Here is a 24,133-nt window from a genome sequence, read left to right on the forward strand (position 1 = left end):
TATAGGATATAAGAATATCCGACTTTAAATCCGTAGTTCACCAAATGATGGATAGGATATGGCCAAATCCCTAGATTTCTTATCCTATCCTATTCAATCCTATCCTGACCAGAAATCCCGACGACCAAACGCAGCCTTAGTGTATACCTGTACTACCATAAATAGTCTCAGCCCAAAGGATCGCAGCATTTGCTACCGAAGAAACAAGCCTTGAAGTGTGAACCACTCCATTAGCAACGGTTGAATCGGGCAAGGGGATGTCACTAGGAACATTGTACACATTATTGTGTACTTAATTGTTATCAACCATCTTGATGTTCTGATAAACCCAATATTCAGTAAGAAATATAATCGCTTAAGATTGTAGGAAATGTAATATACGTAACGCAAGACTATTTGTTGTGACCAAACAATTTAAATAGAAATAAAAACTCTATTAGAGCGATAATAACTTTAATAATAATCAATTCTATGAGTTAAAGAGGACACAATTACCAACCAAATTTGACCTTGCCAACCGTTATAATATAGCAACGGAATTACACATGCGGTGAGGTATGGCTAGCTGAATCTCTTTATGGTAATTAGTTCCTGCCAACGGTGCTAAGTAGTTTCATGAACTATGACTTTTAAGATACAACACCTCCAACCCATTTTTATTAGCACCATACGCACATGACTCTGTCGAGCACTTCTCTAAATCGACATAGAGCACGATTTCAGAGAAAACTAGATGAGTGTTTTGAGAATTTGTTGTCATTTGAACTAAAGAGACACATCCATTTTAGACAATATAGCTGTAGAAATTTGAAAGGACGTGAACTCAAGAGTCGTATCAGTTGTGTTCACATTTGTCGAGCCATTAGGAGTTAATAAGAACAATATTAAAGTCAAAAACTGCAGCAGAAGAAAGAGTCATGTTGAATCATTTACCCATAATTGCAAAAATTAAGATTTGATTCGAAGAGACATAACTTTTCCACGTGAACTGAAGAAACATGGATTGAAGAGGAGCAATTAATAACCTATAATTACAACACATTGGAGCTAGCCTCCATGGTCAAAGAGAAGATTAAGCGGGTGAGAGTTACCTAATCCTAAATGACTCATGCTTCCTATTCGAAAATTGAATCGTGCAAGTTGAGATGTTTGTTTAAATTTGATGTACTTGTTTTCATTGAGGATAAGATAGATCAAATAGTCGAGAAGTCGATATGCTCCAAGAGAGATAGGAACATCAAATGGTAGGGCAAAGCCCGAGGAAGACGAAGAGTTTGGGGGTTGCCATGAGTGTGTAAGAAGTGCTCGATGAACCCTAAAAGGAAGAACCTGGAGTAGGCTCTGATACAATAAAAAGAACCTCGACTAATTTGAGTATCACACCATAATAAAAGTGGAAAGAGCCAATGCATCGAATGTTACAGCTAATCATTAGAGGATATAAATCGGACTAACAAATCAATTATTGATACAACGATATCATGACAATGATAATATCAAATTATATTTTCTATTTATATCTTTTCCCATTTAGAAAGAAAAAATCAGTTTTTTTACTCCAAATGATGAAAAATGTCTTCATTCTTATTTTTGTAAGTTTAGCCAAATGCCGAAAAATGCAGTTAATTTCCTTGACAGTGACCTCTTGAAAACCAAATTTCAGACACCTCAATTTTTTCACCACATAAACGAATACGTTTGTCTCAGGAAAAAAAATATTTTGTTGTTTGGTACTGTACCTCAAAATATAAAGTAAGCAATTCTGGATATCGGGTTTACAATTTTTGAAAAGGCACAGGTTGCATAGTAAGAGTTATACACGTTTTGGGAGGAATTTTAGATTCTTTAAAACAATGTTTTTAAGACAGTGAATGACAGTGTGAGAGTTTAGCTTTAGAAGTGTTAGCACAATACCTCAGTCAGACTAGTTTAGGATAGTGGCTCCTCAATTGCAAAACGCTTTCCTCTTGGATAATTAGGGAGTCATTTTCCACTCCTGTACTAAGATAGTTTCCTTTGATACCATGTACCAAGTACTTAAAATGAAATTACAATATTTTTCAAAAAAAAATACTTTCGGCAAAACAAACATATCCTAATTGTAACACCTAATTCTTCATGAAAAAATTTCATGGTTTGTTATTTTAATGACTAGGCTCGATTCGCAAGGCCCAATCAATCAAAAGGAGTATTAAATTGTCATCAATTAATGTGAAGATCATTTTGAGTTGGGTAGTTATGAATTACTTTCTCGAGCCATTTTCCTATGGTTATGGGATTTGGAGGTTTAAAATTTTACTAATAAAATTCTTCACCACTGGGAATTTCAAATTCTATCATTCGCGGCATACAAATCATAATGCTTTACTTTGGAACTGCAAGAGCAAGAATCACAATGACCACTTACCTTATATCTTTATTGAAACCATGCATTTACCAACTCTTCCTTTCACTACGCAACTACTGAAGTGCTTATCACTTGTTTTAGAGGAAAGACACAGTTGTCCACACATGTTAGGATGAAACCTTGGTAAGAGGAGCTCCAAGCTCTTTACAAAGAAGTAAATATGGCTACTCGGTGAATTCATAATTTTCGTATCTAATTCTGCAATCTTTTAATTGAACTTGAGCTAGAACTTGAGCCCCGATGTTGTACGTACAGTCCTGATATAACAAATTCCAAGCTTCATAGAGGCATGTGGTGCAATCTGGATGAGAAATCACCCTATTGCATGCCGCATGGCCATAACAATCGTAATTAAACAATCCAGAGTGGTAGTACTTATTGTAACCCAAATCTACAGTAGACTCATATACACAGTGGAGAACTTGATAGACGTTATCATGGTAGGGACTCAATGGCGAATATGATTCTCCGTTGCATATTTCGGTCACAAGAGTTGTATTCGGATCACTACTCGCAACCCAAAAAGTGAAAAAAAATAGTAGATTGCTCTAATCAATTGAACAATGGCCATTTTGTTGAATCTTAATGTTGCGTTTATAGCAAATCAGCTTGGCTATATAAAGTGGTTGTTCTTGAAATTATCTCCACATAGGTTAGCAGAATCGTAGGAGCGATTATTCGACATATTTCTGTTGTTTTATGCTATGGATTCTAAGAACTAGCACTTCCAACTTCCACGATATTAAAAAGGGAAAATGCCAAAAAAGGGCCTTAAGTGTACTTGTTTTCTCAATTAAGGGCCTGAAATACAACTTGTGTCAAAGAAGGGCCTCAAGTGCCATTTTTTATTCAAACGAGGGCCCGAACCAGGGACATTTTTGTCTTTTACATTTTGTGATTGTTTTCCTTTTTTTTTTCTTCTGTTTTTTTCCTTTTCTTCTTTCTTCTTCCCCCTTGCACTGGCCCGGCCGTGAGCCGCAACAGGGCGCAAGGACCCCCGCCTCGGCCTCTCCGCCCCGCGTCCTAACACCTAATTCTTCATGAAAAAATTTCATGGTTTGCTATTTTAATGACTAGGCTCGATTCGCGAGGCCCAATCAATCAAAAGGAGTATTAAATTGTCATCAATTAATGTGAAGATCATTTTGAGTTGGGTAGTTATGAATTACTTTCTCGAGCCATTTTCCCATGGTAATGGGATTTGGAGGTTTAAAATTTTACTAATAAAATTCTTCACCACTGGGGATTTCAAATTCTATCATTCGCGGCATACAAATCATAATGCTTTACTTTGGAACTGCAAGAGCAAGAATCACAATGACCACTTACCTTATATCTTTATTGAAACCATGCATTTACCAACTCTTCCTTTCAGTACGCAACTACTGAAGTGCTTATCACTTGTTTTAGAGTGAAGACACAGTTGTCCACACATGTTAGGATGAAACCTTGGTAAGAGGAGCTCCAAGCTCTTTACAAAGAAGTAAATATGGCTACTCGGTGAATTCATAATTTTCGTATCTGATTCTGCAATCTTTTAATTGAACTTGAGCTAGAACTTGAGCCTGATGTTGTACGTACAGTCCTGATATAACAAATTCCAAGCTTCATAGAGGCATGTGGTGCAATCTGGATGAGAAATCACCCTATTGCATGCCGCATGGCCATAACAATCGTAATTAAACAATCCAGAGTGGTAGTACTTTTTGTAACCCAAATCTACAGTAGACTCATATACACAGTGGAGAACTTGATAGACGTTATCATGGTAGGGACTCAATGGCGAATATGATTCTCCGTTGCATATTTCGGTCACAAGAGTTGTATTCGGATCACTACTCGCACCCCAAAAAGTGAAAAAAAAGAAGAAATAAATTATGAAAACAATGGGCAATTTGTTGAATCTTTTTAATGTTGCGTTTATAGCAAATCAGCTTGGCTATATAAAGTGGTTGTTCTTGAAATTATCTCCACATAGGTTAGCAGAATCGTAGGAGCGATTATTCGACATATTTCTGTTGTTTTATGCTATGGATTCTAAGAACTAGCACTTCCAACTTCCACGATATTAAAAATGTTGCTCTAAACTTTAACGAGGCTCAACTTCTTATGCCGAACTTACTGTCGACCATTCGGCTGCGAATTTAAATGGATTGACTAGCAGTCAACGCATGCCTTTGTCACAACGACAACAACAGTAGTAATACACACAACTATTTAAAAAAAAAATTCTTAAGACAAGTAAAGTTCTATCCATTTTGTCCAAAAAAATATTTCGTAGTTTGCAACAACCAACATTAAAAGCATACTTCATGACAGCAGAGGACGGGGTAGTTCGAGTTAGGTGACGGGCAAAAATGATCCTAAAATCACGAAATATCAATCGTCGCTTGACAACATGGCATATTCGAACTTTTGGCTTGATAAATTCTTAGGATAGATGCAAATCACCATGGCCATGTACAGTGGGTAAAAAGGTCCACCCACAATGTTGCAGATTGCACCTCTTAAGTTACTATGGTCGTGTTTTTCCTAAAATTCGCCTAATGAATGTGGAAAAAAAGCAGTCCCGGTATTATTGACGAGACGATTACAGTCTAGAAAGGAACATGTACTACACTTGAGTATGAATCATAGCTGAAACTCGACAACACAAACTGAAACCATATTCACAAGGTCAAGAGACTGGTAAAATGAAAGAAAAGAAACAAGAACTTGAATTAAAAATAACTAATTCAGTCCATCGGGCCAATTTTGACCATAAATTGCTAACGTGGACGCCGGAGATGCCACATAGGACCGTCGGTGCTGATGCTGATATTTCTAAATATTATTATTTCTTTTAAATATTGTTTAATTTTTTTTTTCTTTTTTTGGCCTTTGGCCGGCGAGGGTCGCCGGAGCCCTCGCCAATCCCTGCGTGAGGGCTGCTAGCCCTTGCCCGCCATTGGCAAGGGTAGGCCAGCCCCCGCAGACCAAAGACAACTTTCAAGAAAAAATGAAAAGAATAATTAAAAATTAATTTTTTTTAAAAAATAATAGTAAAAATGTCAACGCTAGCGCTTGCAATTCTAGGGGGCATCTCCGAGGTCCACATCAGTGACTTCAGGCCAAAATTGACCATATGGATTGAATTGGTACCAATACAAAAAGGTTTAGGACTAAATTGGTTTAATTGAAATGTTTATGATTGAATTAATTAGTACCTATGTAATAGGTTTAGGATTTTTTTGATAGGTTTCCCAACTTGCACATGCCATGAGTTTCGACAATCTCTCCATCACTCTTATATTTTAGATATAACATTTGACTTAAAATACACCCTTCTTCCGGTTTTGTCAAACTTCAATTGGTTTGGCATCATGCCACTCATTTTTCCGTATATTTCAATTCGCTTCGCCACTTGCCCAATCATGATCGCCCTCACTATTTGTTGACATAAAAAATAATTCGATAGTCAATAAGCACATGCTTGGCACGTGAATAAGGACAAACACATAAATGACACATGAGTATGACAATCACGTGCATAGCAAGTGAATTTCGATATGTATATGTTATATTAATTGACAAGCGCATGGATTAACATGTGTTAATTGACATTGATATTCACTAACACCGCATATTCAGTTGTCGAAATACAGTGACGGATGATTGGTAGCCACTAATATGAGTTTCAGTTACGAGTATTTATTAAAAGAACTTTGAGATTCCTACACCATATCGAAACTTGAAATTGGCAAGATAGTTGAGGCCAAAGACGCAAGTTTTTGGAGGGAACATTTACCACTCGGAAATGAGAAGAGATAACCATGGCAATGAGAAAGAAGGTGGTGGAACAGTTCACGCACGACGAGGACTACCGTTCAAGAAAATAGGGTGATACTTGCAGAAATATGGAAGCATGAAGGCAATCGATGGAGTTTACACAAAGAGATGGAACTAGCATGCATAAGACCACCATTACTACGAGAAAGGAAATCTTGGAGCAGTTCACGCACGGCCAGAACAACTGTTGGAGAACAGGGGTGTGATACTCGCAGAAATGTTGCAGAAATGTAGGGGTATGAAGACAGTGGGTGGAGGTTACATGAAGAGAGGAAATCGTTGAAAACTGCCAGAAAGCAACTACCATCGGATCATTATAAATACCACGAGTCATCCATCAAAAGAACCCTCTCCGGCACAAATTCAAAAAAAAAAAAAATTATCTCTATCTTTACTTTCTACCATCGCACTTTATCTTTCATAGCTATAGCTTTTAAATTTGCATCGTCAGTTAAATTTCGACGTGTATCTCTCTTGAGTATTGTTTCCCGACACAGTACTTTTGTGTTTTCAAGTTGTGTCGTTGCTTTGGCAACATGGCATAGTTGAACTTTTGGCTTGACAAATTCTGAGGATGCATGCAAATCACCATGTCCACATACAATGGGTAAAAGGGTCCACCCACGATGTTGCAGTTTACACATCTCAAGTTACTATGATCGTGTTTTTCCTAAAATTCGCCTAAATGAATATTAGCCCCCTCGAGAAAGACTCCTCAATGAAGACCAAACTTGGAATTGGCAAATTAAAAAAAAAAAAAAAGCATTCCTAGTACTTTGACGAGATGATTATAGTCTAGAAAGAAAGGAAAAAGCAATCCGGTAACAGGTTCCGTGTCCATGCTAATGTCGATCTCGTACATGTCAAACCTTCCTCGAGTCAAATCTATGCAAATCTCAACCTAGTTGGCACAATTATACATCCAATAATATGTTTGTTTCATTAAATACATAAGTTATCATCGACTATTAAATTGTTAATTGTTATATACAGTTTAATTCTGATTTGAGGAGGTATTTTGAGAATTCTAATGTTATTTCCCCCTTTTATTACATATGTCATTAATGAGAGAACAAAGTGTGTAAGTAGTACATTACCTAAATCACACATCATAACAACTATGTTGTCTCTATGACATTACAATGTGATTCTATCACTGAAACCAAACATGCTACTATGTTCATTTCCTGATCATTTTTTTTTTTTTTTTTTTTTTGCAATACATTCGTTTCCAATATCCTTTTGCTAATTAAATAACTAATCAACCAAGGATTAGTGGAGTGGTTCATGACTTGAATTGCAAGTCGAAAGTTCTAGATTCGATTCCTTATTTTTGTCTGCAAAGGACGAGCTTGAATTGGACTTCCCCACTCGCGCTTGTTGGGCCCGTGATGACCGGTTTGTCGGATGGGCAGTTAATATTTCGTTATGGTTTTATCTGAACATTTCGATAAGCGGGTGGGATAGGTTTCAACCCTTTTTAGTCATTTTGTCATCTCGGGTCAAGGCCCGGGTAACTACCCAGTTTTAACCCTAAGAGAAAACCCTAATGGGCTAAAAGCCCATCCAATCATCGTCGCTGTTCCTCTCGTTCGCCTTCTCGAAGGCTAGGCGGCTCACTGCTGTTCCTTTGCACCGTCGTCGAGCTCGCAACCCGGACTGAACGCCACGCCAGCGTAGCCTTGACGTCGCCGCCGGACCTCAGGTATCTCGTCGTTCTCTCTCTAGGTGTAGTGTCGGTGAGTTGGCCGATTCTCTGTGTTTGTTGTGCGTGTGTTGAAACTCGGGGATTAGAATTTGTGGCAGGATTTCGAAGCTTGGCATGTGGGTGTGCGATTTGTCTCTCTGAATTTTGAGAGATTATGAATGTTGCAGTTGAACCATGTTTCTTCGGTGGTTAGTTCTGCATTGGTTTCTGAGTCTCTGTGATAGTGTGAAACAAAAGGGAAGAGATGAAATTTAAAGACAAAAAAGGTATCGATGAAGCAAAGGAGCTTCCATGGCTGGAAATTCGCCCACAATGGGGCGGAGCACCATTGCGCCAGGCACGCTGCCCCGCCTCCAGGGCAGGAACAAGGGACTTGATCCCTGTCCCCGCTTCTCCCCATGCCCATCGCTTGGTAGGAAGGTGGTTTTCAGGAACAATACATTATTCGTGCATTTTGAAGATTGATTTACAGTTTGTGCATTAGTGGTCATCAGTTAGACGACTAAACCACATTCTTAGATCTAAATTGTGATATCGTCGCTGTAATCAGTAGTTTTACCTCTTCATTTATACGAAACGATCTTATGTTATGCTGCGAGTTACTTGTGCGTACATTCTAGCTTTGCAAGCTACCTATGAGCTCCTTAACATGAAACTTGTTAATCTGACAGTCTGTAAGTTTGTTTCCGGCTGAGAAAAGTAGTTTTGGGGAGGCAACATAAAATGTCTTCGATACAATGTGGAAGAAATGCCATTAGGCAGATTGTCCAAGGCGCTTCCGTCCAGCGTTCTGATGGCGCAGTGCATCCACTCTTCCATGCCTGTCAAGGAGTCAGATACAGGAAGTTGGAAGTTATACTCACCACGGTGAGAGAGTTGAAATGTGGAGTTATTGCCTTTTCTTTTCCATTCTCGGCATCTATATATGAACTTAGTTTGTATTTTTGCAGAACATAGAGAAGCTCGGAAAAGCGGGTGAAACTGTGAAGGTTGCTCCGGGATATTTCAGAAACCATCTCATGCCCAAGTTGTTGGCTGTCCCGAACATTGAGAAATATGCTTATCTCATTAGTGAGCAGCGCAAGGTTTGTTTCAGTCACGCTAGTGGAATTGATAATTTTAGCTGGTTGCAAATACTAATGCGCGCCCCAGTATCTGCATAAAAAACCTGTGTTGAGCATACATCATGGTTCTGTGGTTGTTCCCTCATATCTGAATAATTAGCAGGTTACTGATAATTTTTTGCATGAACTTAGGTAAATCTGGATAATATTCTTTTTGTATATTTGAAAATGCACTAATGTTGTTTCTCTTTCATTCATTGGCAGATTTACCAGCCTCAGGAAGTAGAGGAGGTGAAAGTAGTCACCGAGACTGTGAAAAATAAGATGAAAGAATATGAGGCAGCTGCAAAACGTCTAGACAATGCACGGCTGGTTTGTGACTGATCTTTGTTGCTCTTAATTGTGGTGATAAACGGCACTCGTTATAATTTAGAATTTTAGATTCTATTTACACAAATAGACTTTTATCCAAATGCTCAGATTGCATCTTTAGATGAGTGAAGTATGAAAAAGCCTTGAGAAACTTGGGGGAGCGTTGTTTAATGTGTAGGTGTAATCTCTGGCATGATGGTGAAATGTAGATCAGATTCAACAAGAAATTTCAGTATATATTGTGACCAGTTGATTTCTGTTGTGTATGGAAGATACACGATCATCATCTGTGAATAACTTTTGGATCTCTTTCCATATTGCTATAGGATTATTTGCTTCTGACTTTCGTTTCCCAGATGGCTTATTTGTTTGGCTTTGTGTAGGTACTGAGGAGGTTCATCAATGTCGAGAAACTACGAACGCGTGCTACAAAAGATGAGCCAATAGAATTGAGATCACCTGTAATTAAAGAAGAGCTTGTCTCTGAGGTATGTCACTGATCTTCTGTCCTGTCTACAAAAGTTTCTTTGTCATTTGAAGAGTTGTTTGCATCTTGTTGTTCACTCGTCATAACGTTTGGCGAAAATTATGTCTATTGAAGTGGTATTTGGAGCAATTCTTATATTATTCTATTAAAGAATATATGATTTGGAAATGCAGCTTTCAGTGCTCTTGCCTTGTTCGTATCGTGTGAGTAGGCCTGTCGAGTCATTAGCCCCTTGTGCCATTAGATTAACTGTTTTAAACCAATGCTAGGCGTACTACTACCGGTATTCAAAATTGTTACACCAAGTAATGTGCTAGATTTGCAAGTTTTGATTGAACTAAGTCAGCCATACTTAAGACTCAATAGCAGTCCGTCACTCGCATCACTTAAACTAGTTTTGCAAATTAGTCCTGGTTTAGTGAGTATTATTCAGATGTTTCATCGTGTGCACTGGTTTGTCAAGCAAAACAGGGAAAAAAGGATGCAATGGACGATGTTCTGTTTTCATTCACTATGCATAGTGATGATTATATGTGGAACAGTGATCATCGTGCAACTTTGATTTAGGAAATCCGTTATACATGACTGATCATAAAGACACAAGCAGTTTCATCTCATTTCTGTTAGCATGATGAAGAGTTAGGAGAACTATTACTCGTTAGTCTAGCCAGGATAGAGAAAATTGCAGTTTTGTTTGTTAGTTGACTGAGCAGGGAAGTTCTTAGATGACCTGGAAGCTCATTCTTTTGGTGCTCTTTGATCGTAAACATTACCGCCGAGTCTGATGAGTTTCATTCGCCAATATCTATATACCTCTTTGTATGTTGATATTTGTGATTGGAATATCACCATAAATTAGATGCTTGAAAAGTAGATTATATTTTTATGGTGAGGCTCTGTCCCCTCACTTGATGCAACCATCTGTAATTGTCTCAGGTGGCAAGGCAACTTTGCGTGGAAATTGACCCTGAAAACATTCATTTGCCAAATCCACTAACAAATGTGGGTGAATACGAGGTGCCCCTCCGTCTGCCAAAATCCATCCCTCTTCCAGAGGGGAGGATCCAGTGGACCCTTAATGTCAAAGTACGATGCAAATGAAGCCAACACTTTCGACTTGCTGGCATCCTCGGGCGTTTTCTTTTGTCCCCCAAAATTTGTATCGTGAACAAATGCTACGAGAAAATTATTTTGTATCATTTGTTTATTTGCTGCTGGCTGCAGATGAATTTCTCTGTGATCATCAACGGGTTATTACTCTCTCAGTATTCTGGTTTACCTTTTGGTTCTTGCTTGTGCTTGTTCAATGTATGAGAGTCATTCATTATGACTCGTTCTTCCAAACATCTAGCAGGCGAGCAGCGCCAAATATTTTCAGCAAAGTGAGAGAATGAAAATCACAGAGAATTTGAGAAATCAAAATTTACGTTCTTCGTGAGACATCTTGAGTTATTGATATGCCCCTTGAAATTAGTATCATTTTCTTGTCTATTGCTCTTTTCCTTTATTGAGAATCCCAGATTGTTGGTCAATCAAGATAATGAAGGGGGTTTTGGATGAAGGAGAGGTAGGTTGGATAATGCAATGGGATGCAATAGGTTATTAGGGTGAGGGTGTGTTTACGTTTTCCCCCAAAATGTTATTAAAAACTTTGATTTGTCCGGGAACAAAAGAAACAAGTATTTTTTGTTTCTCGTCGTTCTGCTCCAAAAGAAAAGTGTTCCCGGAACACTTTGGGAACACTTTTTTACCATTAGCTCTGTTCCCAAAGTGTTGGGAACATTTGTAAAAACTTTTTCGAGTAAAATATGTTGGGGTATAAAAATCTTACGGCTTCAAAATACGTTGCAAAGGCCTTTGCTCATTCTGCGTGATTTACAATGGTTTCCAGGACAAGTACACCCTTTCCAGTCGCACATTCAAGATTATTGGCGCGGGAACACCTTGCGTTTCGTTATGGGCTTCCGGTGATGGAGATTCAGGGGGCAGGATCATTGTATGCCCGAGTAGAGTCGCCGCGCGCTCCAGTGTGACGGTTAAAGATCGAGGTGGTGGAGCAATAGGTCTAGCTCCTCCTATCTCCTCCTCCTCGGCTGTGATGCTATGCCGATGGCTCAAAATATTTGTGAATGGAAACTGTCATGAGAATGCGTAGTTTGGGATTGCTCGAGGCATGATGAACGCGGTCACTGATGTCTGAAAGACTTGCAGGACCTCTTTGGGGATTCCTTGGGAGGCATGGACGACTATGACAGGGAGTTGCGATAATTGTTCAAAGACACACACACACACAATTAAAAAAAAAAAAAAAAGCGATGGTCGTGGGGAAGAGAAAATGATAAAAAAAAATTAAACCTAATGCACTTGTGCCAATTCAGTCCTAAACCTTTCAATTGTGACAATTGATTCATGAACCTTTTATACGTTTTGCCAATTGATTTTACTCGGCCAATTTTGGCTTAAAATTACTGATGTGGATGTCGGCTATCCTACGTGGTATGATCGATATTGGTGAAACAATTAAATTCTTTAGATTCTTTAAAACGATGTTGCACAACAAGAGTAGTGCATGTTTTGGGTGAAATTATTCGTTAGATTCTTTACCGATATGTTTGAGAAAGAGAATGAGAGAGCTCAGCTTTGGAAGAGTTAGCACCAGACCTCAATCGGATTCGTTTAGTATTAGTGGCTCCTCAATTGCAAAACGCTTTCCTCTTGCATAATTGGGGAGTCATTTGCCACTTTTGTACTATGGAGTTTCCTTAGATCGAAAATTGGTTTCAAGTTAGCCATTGATTTACCATGTACCCAGTACTTAAAATCAACTTACAATATTTTTCGAAAAATACTTTCGGCAAAATAAACATATCCTAATTGTAACACTTGATTCTTCATTGGACAAGTTTCATGGTTTGTTATTTTAACGATTACGCTCGATTCGCATGGCCCAATCAATCAAAAGGAGTACTCAAGTGTTTCCAATTAAAAAGAAGACCATTTTGAGTTGGGTAGTTATAAATTACTTTCTCAAGCCATTTTCTAATGATTATGGGATTTGGAGCTGTAAATTTTTATTGATAATATTCTTCACTACAGGGAATTTCAAATTCCATCATGTGCATTGAATAATAATAATAATAATAATAATAATAATAATAATAATAATAATAATAATAATAATTTTTTTGCTTTGGAACTGCAAGAGCAAGAATCACAATGATTGATTTTGTCATATCGTTATTAAAATCATACATTTATCAAGTCTTCCTTTCACTATAAAATTACCCTAAAAAAAAAAAAACTTTTTTTAAAAAAGAAAAAAAACCAACAAAAAAAAAAATTGGCAAGAGAAGCTCCAAGCTCTATATGAAGAAGTAAATATGGTTACTCGAAAAATTGATAATTTTCTTATTGGATTCTGCAGTCTTTTAACTGCACTTGAGCCCTGGTCCTGTATGTACATTCCTGATATATCCATTGCCAGGCTTCACTCAGGCATGTGGTACAATCTGGATGAGAAATTGCCGTAGTGCATGTTGCATGGCCAAAACAATTGGCATTAAACAATATGGACTGATAATACTTATTGTAACCCAAATCTGCAGTAGAAACATATAAGCAATGGAAAACTTCATAGACATTATCATGGTAGAAACTCAATGGCAAAAATTTTTATGTTATATTTTGGTTAGGTTGTTTTGTTGTATTTTTGTGGAGTGGTGCTTCAGTTTACTACTCGCAACATGAAAAATGAGAAAAATCGTACCGAGGATTGTTGCAATCATTTGAGATGCGGCCATTTTGTTGAATCTTGTTTTGCATCTATAGCTAATCAGCTTGGCCATATAAAGGGAATGTTCTTGGAAATTATTTTCTATTAAGGTTTGGTTAACACATAGCAGCATCCATTGTTCTACTTTTTTTTTTTTTTTTTTTTTTTTTTTTTATAAACAACACTCCCCCCTATTCTGATAAAAAAAAAAATCTCTATCAAGGTTCAATGCTTCCCCACATGCTGTATGTTTAATGTGGAGACCAATCGGCTGGGAAATTTAATGGATTAACTAGCTACGCATTCCTAACAAAGGATCACGATAATAACATATAAAGTTAATTCTTTGTGCAAAAAAATTTTGTATTTTGCAAACACCAACAGTCAAAAGCGTAATTCCTATCAGTAGAGGATGAGGTAATTCGAGTTATGGGACAAACAAAAATGGTCCTAAAATCCCAAAAAAAAAAAAAACGCTTTTAAGAAAAGGAAAATTTAAAATTTTGTTTTAAAAAATTATAAGAAGCAAAGAAATCACCGTGTTCACGTACGTTAGGTAAAAAGGTCCACCCACAACGTTGTAGATTGCACCTTTCAAGTTACCATGATGGTGCTTTTTCTTGAAATTCGACTTATGAATGTTAGCCCCCTTGACAAAGACTCCTCAATGAATGTCGAACTCACAAGAAGCGAGAGATGGTAAAATGAAAGAAAAGAAACAAGAACTTGAATAAAAAATAGTCTAATTTTTCTTTGAGTTTACGTGTCTTTCTTCTCTCCTTTGACGCTCTTTTAAAGTCGTGAATTCTTAGGATGAAAGAAGCTGTAAAGAGAATTGGATGGGCTTAGACCACTAGGGCTTTCTCTTTGGAGTAAAACCGGTTGTTACCCAAGTCTCAAATGCCTATGATGACAGACCTATCCGATGGACAATCAACATTTGGTTATGGTTTTAACCAAACATTTCGGTAACCTATCTCTGTTGGGAGCGTGCAGTAAAAATTCAATACCTTCACTCGAAAGAGATTGTCAAGAGAGAGTCTCAAGTCCAAACCCGTCAACATATCCAGTTGTACTCACCTTAACTCAAAAACTTAAACTAAGGAGTTATGAGACAATTATAATATATTAAGTGCTTAACATCATACCAATTACTTCTCTAACACAACTCACATTGTATATCAATGGGAGTGGCTACCAATTAACCATCAACTCTACCATGCAACAAAAGACCAAAAGTCCAATACCTTCACTAGAGGAGACCGCTAAGAGGGAGGTTAAGTCCGAAGCCCGAGCCCGCCAACATATCCAGTCTAACTTACCTTAACTCAAAAACTTAAGCCAAGGGATTATAGGCTATATATTAACTATTCATTATTACACCAATTATCCGATGTGGGACTTCTCTAACACAATTCATACGTGTATCTCAACAATGTTGTCATTCTCTCTCGATGTTAGTTTCGGTGAGTTGGCCAATTCCCTCTACTTGTTCAGTGTGTGTTGAAACTCGGGGAATTAGAACTTGTGGCAGGGTTCAAAGCTTGGCATATGGGTGTGTCATTTGTCTGTTCGAATTTTGAGAGATTATGAATGTTGAACCATGTTTCTTCGGTGGGTGGTTACACAGTTGGTTTCTGAGTCTCCGTGACAGTGGGAAAGAAAAGGTAAGAAATGAAATAAAAAAGGCTATCCATGAAGCAAAGGAGCTTACATGGCTGGAAATTTGCCCACAATGGGGCGGATCACCATTGCGCCAGGCGAGGGGCGAGCTGCCTCGCCTCCAATGCAGGAACAAGGGACTTGATCACTGGCCCCGCTCATCGCTTGGTAGGAAGGTGATTTCCGATAACAATACGTCATCCGTGCATTTTGACTTCCAGATTTTTTCCTTCTTAGCCGCAATCTCCAATTTTTTTCTATAGAGAAAATCAGCCAACTTGCTTAATAAATCCTTGGGAACTCCACCCACGTAACTTAGTACAAATAATTAAGTGGTTCGCCTTTTCATTTGTATCAACGTAAAGAGTGGGAAAAAAAAACTTAGAGAGAGAGAGAGAGAGAGAGCAGAGGACTAGAGAGAAGAAGAGAGTCCAATGAGTGATGGGCATTGCGATGTCAGATTATTGCGTGAGGGGTGTGAAAGGTTTGTTCTTACATTAATAGAAGAGCCATTTTATCGAGTGTTTATTTCAATTGAACAACCTTTTGATTCTCAACAATTGATATTAGAGTGTACGATATCGGGAATCGCATCGTAGTAGGCCGTCGGGGACCATGAACCTAGTGTTCAGGAGTCGTGTTTCGCAAAGATAGTGGTCAAGAATCATTGTACATGAGCAGGATATGTTGATCTATCGAATGGTCAACTCGATGATTTCCGTCTATAAGAAGAACCAATGTGAAAACTCAAATAGAGATGAATAGTGAATATCACGAGATTACTTCATACACTATATGATCTATTGTTTTTGCTTATTAAGAGCCATACACCATGTCGTAATTTTTTAAAAGTGACCAAAGTATTGTAGTAGAGTGTATATTGTTGGCAGTGTGATCCACCAAGCTTCAGTTAGAAGCGACTTTGGGTAGGATTAGCGCAAACGACGTTTGTAATATGTCAAGAGCTATTAGTGAACTCCAGCCTTATTGGTGGTTGTTACTCTAGAAAAGTGGATGTAAGCTTATCCCAAGCAGAACCACTATATATCTACATGCATCTATTTCTATCTCTTGTTGCTTAGTGTTTTATTTATTTAATAGAAGTAATGCGCGTGTAATTTCTGCTTATATCTAGCATGGTGCTGCATATACAAACTTGCTTTAACTTATTTTTGTGAAAAGTTGTCAAGCTTATTAAATAACCTAGTCATCCCTCTCCAGGTTATATAACTAGCACAACACATATGCTAGCAGAAGTATGCACGAGACCTCCTAGAAAAGTTTGTGTAGGTAGTCTTATCTACCTAATGATAACAAGACCTGACATGCCTTCGCTATGGGAGTAGCAAGTCGCTTCATGGAGTGACTAGGAATCACTTGGATGTAGTCTGATGCCTTCGTTATGCCAACGTGAACAATTTTTTATAATATCTTAATATTTTTAAAATTATTTTTTTCTTATTTTTTTCTTTTTCTTCTTCTTCTTCCTCCAGCCAGTCACAGATCTGACAACCGTCTAGAGGAGAAGGCCAGCCACGGTGAGATCGAGCAGCTTTAGATGTCCCAATGTCAGATTATTGTGAGTGGTGTGAAGTGTTTGTTCATATGATAATAAAAGAGAGTTTTGCGGAGGGTTTATTTCAACTGAACAACCACTCGATTCTTTTCAATAACAAAAAAAAAACCACTCGATTCTCAACAAGTTTATTGGATCTGGAAAACAAGTCTTTATTTCTCCGGCACAAGGCCAAAGGCTTCTAGGGATTCAACAAGAATAGAAACATAAGCAGTAATTCCCATTACAAAACCCCCTGGGATGCTTATCACCGTAGTTTTTGTCACAAAAGGATTGGCACGGACCGTCCTGGCAACCACCCGGTGCTGTCCCATATAGCACACATTCACGACCAGTAGCACCCTCCGCTTCATAATTGCCTGTCATCAAGACACAAAACTTCAAACGATTGAATCCCTAGAATAAACCTTATCTTGTTACTTAATCATCAGGTGCTGGCATCCTTCTTCGAGAAGCAAATCGAAGATGGTGAAAATGAGGGGAAAGAGAAGAGATTACGCATGGTGAAGAGGAGAAAAGCTAGAAGCATTGTGGCCATGCTGGGTCTCCTCACGTCCATGTCTCCAAATGCTTCAGAAGCCTCAAAGTATATTTGATCAGTTCCTCTTATTCTGTATGCTTTCCTTGGAGGTCATTTTGTATCGCCATGTGCTAAATTTATAGGGCAACTGGCCACATCAGTCTTCATTTTCGTTTTAAGGAGAAATATCTTCACAGACGTGGTGCCATAACTACTGGGGGGAATCAAATCTCTACATTCCAAAGAAGAAGAAACCCACTTCACAATCGTTGCTGAAACACCAGAGGCATGCCCGCTTTTGGAAGAAAATATCAGGAGATTTATGAGTTTATACTTTCCAATGTAAATTCGAGAGTGTTGCCAGATGTCTGGCCTTTAATGGTTCTAAATTTACTGATAATATCACATAATTTATGAGGTTTTACTTTTCAATCAATCAAAATTGGCAGGCCATTGAAGTTCAAGAATGGCACAAAATATCTGGTTTTTTTTTATGGTTTGAAATATATTGATGTGGTAATTCTCTATTGAACTTGCGGGCATTTTTGTGAGTGTTTTTACATGTTGTTTTGACTGGCAATTTACTTCTCATGCATACTATACTAATGGAAGTAATAAGAGCTGAGTCAATTTTCACTAAATGTCTTTCTTTGGCTGGTTATAATTGCAAGGAAGAGTCATTTACTAAGTAATTCAACAATTTCAATTGGCGCATCTTTTTGATGTCCTAAAGACCATTAAACTATGTCTACCATCTGGTACAACGTCACTTCTTTGACCTTACTTTTTCGGAGAAAGAGAAATTGATATGCGTGAACAAGTTACCGATCAATGGATCGCTTGTAAAAGCCTCAGAAATAATTTTTCGTTCCATTGCAAGGACCCTTGCATGATAAAAAGTGATGCAATTGGAATGGAGCAGAATGGAAATGAAGCACATGCATCGCTGCATTTTTATTATAATGGAGAGGTGGGACTCAGTGAGAGTCAATGGGAATGGGTTATTGAGAAAGGCAAATCCTTGAATTTAATGACTTTTCAAGAGAAAAAAAAATATAGGGATAATAACACTACAAATTCTATTAATTTTCATACTGCGTTCACTTGAATACCATAATTTTATCTCGTTAACGTGAGTGTCGTGACTTTTAAAGAACGTTCATGGGAGTGTCATAAATATCTGCCGATCACTTGAGTATCGTAAATGTCTAAAAACTTTCGTCTCAAGTGCCAAAATTCCAATGTCCCATGGGGCTTGGGATGAACACTTTTAAAAAATTATACTACTCAAGTGACTAATTGAATAGTTATATGATACTTGAATGATAGAAAAGAAAGTTATGGTATTCAAGTGAGTTTCATACAAAACTTATGGCACTCAATTGAGTACGTAAGAAAATTATACTACTTGTAGTTAACTTTTCCCCAAAAACATGACATGATAAGTATACTTACCATTTGCTATTATATGTTAAAGTTTGAATCAACAAATATCAAACCACAAAAAGACATATTCTAATTTCAATATGTCACCAAATACAATGATTTTTTTAAATTAACCCCCATTCTGAATCTTTATGATTCATTTAAATTCAAGTATAGTTTATTTCGATCCCTCCTTTCCTATTTACCTACAAGGCCTAAAGATTTTCATTTGGCTTAATCTTTTCTTTATTGGCTCAGCGATTCCCCTCACAATTTGTGGAATGATGATCATGCTCAACGTACTTACATTAAATTCAGGAGCATTATCTTCTTCACCTTCACTCGACAGCATGCTTTGGGCATGACTTGTTTCACTTGATGGGTATGCTTGAACAATTATGCTAAAAAGTTCAAACAAACAATTAAATCTATTACGTAAGAAGAGATGCCATATGAGTATAAGACCATTATAAACACTCAATGCAGTCCATATAAACATGATTAATCCACAAATTCAAACTTGACAACGATACAATACTTGTTGGAAAAGCCCAACAAAAGAAAAGGCTATAATCTTTTGATTAGGCGGGGTAAGATTATAAATGAGTATAAAGTCCGTATTAATTATATAAATTGGAGAAGCCTAAATTTTGGCTACCAAATTTAATTCTTTATGGCATAAGAAAATATCGGAAGATTTATGAGTATACACTTTCAATCTATCAAAATTGGCAAGCCATGTAAATTCAAGAATGGCACCAGGGGTCTGGTCTTTTATGGCTTAAAATTTATTGATATGTGACAAGATTAATGAGATTTTTACTTTTCAATCTATCAAAATAGGCAGGCCATGTAAATTCATTGATGTGCTTATTCTCTATTAAATTTGTGGGCACTTTGTGACTTAGCGCTTTTTACATGTTATTTTGACCAGCAAGTTACTTCTCATGAAATACTATTGGAAGTAATAAAGCTGAGTCAATTTCCATTGAATGCCTTTCTTTAACTGGTTATACTTACAAGGGAGATTTTTTTTTTTTTTTTTTTTGGTCGATTAGAAGGGAGATTCATTTATCAGCTAACTCAAAGATTTCAATCGGTGCATGTTTTCGATGTCCTGAAGACCATTACATTATGCTTGCCATCAGGTATAACATCATTTCTTTTACCTTAATTTCTTGGAGAAAGAGAAGTCGACAAGCCTGAACATGGTACCGGTCAATGGCTCATTAGTAAAGGACTTGGAAAATAAATTTTCCTTCCATTGCAAGGACCCTTGTGTGGTAAAAAAGTTATGGCAATTGAAATGAAGCTGAATACAAATGGAAATTGGGAACGAAAGCAGATGAGATTAGATGCATTGCCGCATTTTCATTGTCATGGAGAGGTGAGAATGAGTGAGAATCAATGGGAATGGGTTATTGATAAACGCCAATACTAAGATTTGATAACTATTCAAGGAAAAATTCGATATGTAATTAGATTTACCTAATGTTCTATCGTATATTAAAATTTGAATCAACAAAGTTCGAACCAAAAAAATACATTTTCCAATTTTGACGTGTCACCAAGTGCAACGATTTTTAAATTAACTCCCATTCTGAATCATTATATTTATTTCAATTCAATTGTACTTTATTTTAGTTGCTCCATCCTAATATACCTAACGAGGCCCCAAGATTTGCAATAAGCTTATTATTCTCTTTATTTTCCTTAAAATTTAACGATGGTCATGCTTAACCTATTTACAGTAAATTCCGGAGCATTGTCGACAACATACTTTGGGCATGATTCATCTCACTTGATGGGCATGCCCTTAAAAAAGTTCAAACGAACAAGTTCAACAATGAAGTGAAGAGAGATGTTAAATGAGTGTAAGACCATTTTAAACTCTCAATGCGGTTTGTATAAACACGATTAAATGAGAAATTCAAACTTGACTACAACCATGAATGTTGGAACAACCCAACAAAAAAAAAAAGCTCTTCCCTTATAGATTACATAGATAACCGATGATTTTAGATATTTTCACAAAGATTGCCTCTCCTTGGTCTACCTTTAGTATCATCTGTGGCTGTTTGGTAGCCCCAAGGTCTTACAGTCACGTGGTAAACTAAATTGGTTTGTTTGAAAATATTCATGAGAAAGGAGATGCTTTCTACCACCCTCTTGTCACAATAGCTCGCGAAGTTTTCTGCGTCCACAGCAAAAAGCTCACTGAAGTAATTAGATTGCTGCGCAATCTCAAAAGCAATTCCACACACGTGCTGGAGCTTCCCCAGTTTTCACCTTGCATATTGGTTGGAGGCGAGTTGAACGAGCAGAACTAAGATGAGCCAAGAGACTTTGCCCTTCTTTTTTGCCTTACTTCGTCACATTCGATGATTAACGCCGAAACAGGAGTTGGTGCGCAGACTCTTCTTTACCGAGTTTAGTCTTAGAAGAGAGAGCGGGAGTAAGAGCTAAGCACTTCCGTTTTTCGGATTAGTGATGGAACAAGAAATTGGTTCAAGGCATGAAAGTAGGGTCCCGTGCCTATCATTCAAAGATAGAGCATTCACAAAAACCATATCCCAAGCAAGCAAACTTCATTTCACTTGCCACAAGTCAATGACAAATAATACAATGAGTGGACAGCTAAATTCATGGGATGTGGGTCTGAAAAAATGAAACAGCTTAGCAAGTTAAACCCAAAACAGGAAATGAAGGTAGCGTTTTTCTCACATCCTACGACATAATATAAAATATATATTCTGGTATTCCTAGTACTATTATTATAAATATTTTCCTACCCCTACATAACACGACAATCCGTGCAAGTACAACCCCTCCTCCAGGTTTTAGGCTATGGTGCAGATGAGCCTAGAAAAGAGAGAGCGCGAAACAGTGCGATCCACTATGACCAGAGATCATAAGTTGACCCCTGAACTGTACCCGATCACATATTTAACTGCAAAAGGACTTCATTATATATCACATTAGCGTTGGTAAACAGTTATAACGCAGTGCAGATGCTCTACGTGTTTTCATTTTATTGCTTCTTTGCCTTTCTTAAATTATGTTGGATGGGATATAAGTCAGTGACAGCGACGGGTCCATGAAGAGAATTGGGAGCGCAGTGTGTTGAACGTTAGACAAAAGCAAGCAGCTTCAAACAGATAAACAGTGCATCAATAGAGTAAAATAGGTGTCGGATTTGATCTCTGATGGATGGAAATTTTTTTTGTTTTTCTTTTTGGGAAAATGGGGGTCCATCTTCTGTGCCTGTGTTTGTAGCAAATAAGACAGAAAGACCACATCTGCGTGCATCTCAAGTTACCCTTTTATCTCTCTCTGTGTGTATACTTTTCTTACTAGGGCAAGGTAATGCGTTTCATTTGTCAACAAAAAGATTGATTAGCTTGTAGTTATCAATAAGTCTTGAATCTCTTTGTCTCTATAGTACAAGAAGGTCAGAAACAACAACACAAAATGAAGACTTCTCTACCGGTAAAAAAAAAAAAAAAAGTTGAAGGCTGTCAACACAGAAAAGGTTGGTGGTTTCCATCTTCAAGACATGAAGTTGTCAATGGAAACTGTTTCGTTTCCCAAGAAAAATGTCAGATAGTCGTCATTTAATTCACTTCTCAGTTCTCTCTCTCTCAACTGTTGATGTTGGCTTTTCAAAGGCCAATCTCTGTCCTAAATCACAGTACACACAGTGTGACTGAGAGAGGAGAGAGAGAGAGAGAGAGAGAGAGGTGCCATCAATAGCGTAAATGATGGAGCTTTTCCAAGAACAGTTACTGGTTTTTTCAAAGGCTTTGAAAAGTTCCATAATTACATTGCTAAACTAATGAGTCGCAGGAGGTGTCTCCGCGTGTGGACATGTGAGGACTCTGCTTTGATGCGTCATGCCATTGCATGTGCATGCATGGACGAGGGGTGTTTTTATCTTTAGCCCTAGCGCGAGAGGGCAAACTCCTATCGCGTCTGTCTTTTCTCGTTAGCTGTTGACACCCGTCCACGGAATCTCCTCATTCAACACTCTCAGAAGTTAGTTTTGAATTAATGCTCAACACCAGCTGCGATGGCCTTCAACTTATAAAAAGCAAGAAATGGCAAAAGATTCATTGAATGACATTATGAAACCAAGAAAAACATCGAGAATGGCCATTACCCTTTCGAGAGAATGTCATGTATGTCATCAGGAGGTCGCTCACAGATCTTCGTTCATCCTGCTGATTTTGAAAGAGAGAGAGAGAGAGAGAGTTTTCACTTTTTTGCTTAGGAAAGCGCAGCGCGTAGTGGATTAATCACTTAATCCTGTTTTAAAATCTTCAAAATTTAAAACCAAATTAACTTAGATTGACATTTTTCCCATAAGAGGTATAGCCGAATTTATGGGCCATACATGGGTTATATAGGTAAGATAGCTAGGATATTTTTACTCTTTTACTTCTCCATAGATTTTGTAGAGTAGATGGTGTCGGTCTGGAAGTTACATTTATTCATTCTGAGCTTCGAAAGCTGGATTATCGTATGTTTGCATCCTTCCTTAACTAATAAAACCCTAGCTACAAACAACGTGGGACAAACCAAAAGCGACCATTTTTCAGGATCATAATAACTATGGTGTGTTTATCTGCGCAATTCATATAAATACTCTGGTAAGACAAATTAGAAAAGCCAAGGGGAAGGTGCCCGGCAGAGTGGCCTGTTTGTGTCATACTGAAAGAGGCGTCTATTTGGAAGGTCATTACTTACCCCCAAGTCTAAAGAGACTTCAAATGTAATCCCATGTTCTTCACGCACAAATGTTCTTAATTCTTAGCCAATAGAAGATTTCAATTACACAAGGATTATGAGCTACTTTAGTCCCCGTCGATTTTTGTAATTTATTTAACTCTATCGAGATGCATCGAAACCTGCAAGAGAAACGAATCTCTTTAAGCCTGTCATGTGTTTGATCCGAATCAATGCGTCTTAGCGAAACATACAAACACAAGGAACAAAAATTTAGATAATGCATGTCGTCACTATACCTAAATGACCAAAATATATATACCCATAAATCCGCAGATAAAATGGAGCCTTTTAAACAAAGGGAGATGAGAAATTATTTCATTTAGCCAAACATGAAAAGAAATCAATTGATGAATATGAAAACTTAACATGAAGGGAAAAAAACGAGTAATGAACCTTAATTGACTTGAACTATACATCTAGGACTTGTATAGTGGAACTAGTCAAAGAATAACTTAGACTTAAGAAAATTAACATAACTAAACTATGCCCACATGAAATCTCTCATCATGCAGATCTAGCACCCA

At 37.6% G+C, this 24,133-nt stretch overlaps 1 protein-coding gene and 1 long non-coding RNA gene across 4 annotated transcripts; both read left to right on the forward strand.

Annotated features, from left to right (window-relative positions):
- Positions 1-7,820: 7,820 nt before the first annotated feature.
- LOC115731046 (50S ribosomal protein L9-like) lies at positions 7,821-11,145 on the forward strand. 3 transcript variants are annotated; one of them, XM_048272664.1, is made up of 7 exons: positions 7,843-7,940; positions 8,137-8,355; positions 8,634-8,810; positions 8,894-9,028; positions 9,272-9,379; positions 9,763-9,867; positions 10,803-11,145. In XM_048272664.1, the coding sequence occupies exons 2-7, from the start codon at positions 8,188-8,190 to the stop codon at positions 10,965-10,967; spliced, it is 858 nt and encodes a 285-aa protein (XP_048128621.1). In that variant the 5' UTR covers positions 7,843-7,940; positions 8,137-8,187; the 3' UTR covers positions 10,968-11,145. The 3 variants fall into 3 exon arrangements, with proteins under 3 accessions (XP_030517519.1, XP_048128626.1, XP_048128621.1); XM_030661659.2 differs by lacking the exon at positions 8,137-8,355 and having other exon boundaries at positions 7,821-7,940; positions 8,615-8,810; XM_048272669.1 differs by lacking the exon at positions 8,137-8,355 and having other exon boundaries at positions 7,837-7,940.
- On the forward strand, positions 7,899-15,153 carry LOC125312876. Its single transcript, XR_007196938.1, has 4 exons — positions 7,899-7,999; positions 11,547-11,561; positions 13,362-13,368; positions 15,136-15,153. It is a non-coding gene; the product is annotated as an uncharacterized LOC125312876 (long non-coding RNA).
- Positions 15,154-24,133: the final 8,980 nt, after the last annotated feature.

This window comes from Rhodamnia argentea, chromosome 1, assembly GCF_020921035.1.
Source record: "Rhodamnia argentea isolate NSW1041297 chromosome 1, ASM2092103v1, whole genome shotgun sequence".
NCBI lineage: Eukaryota > Viridiplantae > Streptophyta > Magnoliopsida > Myrtales > Myrtaceae > Rhodamnia > Rhodamnia argentea.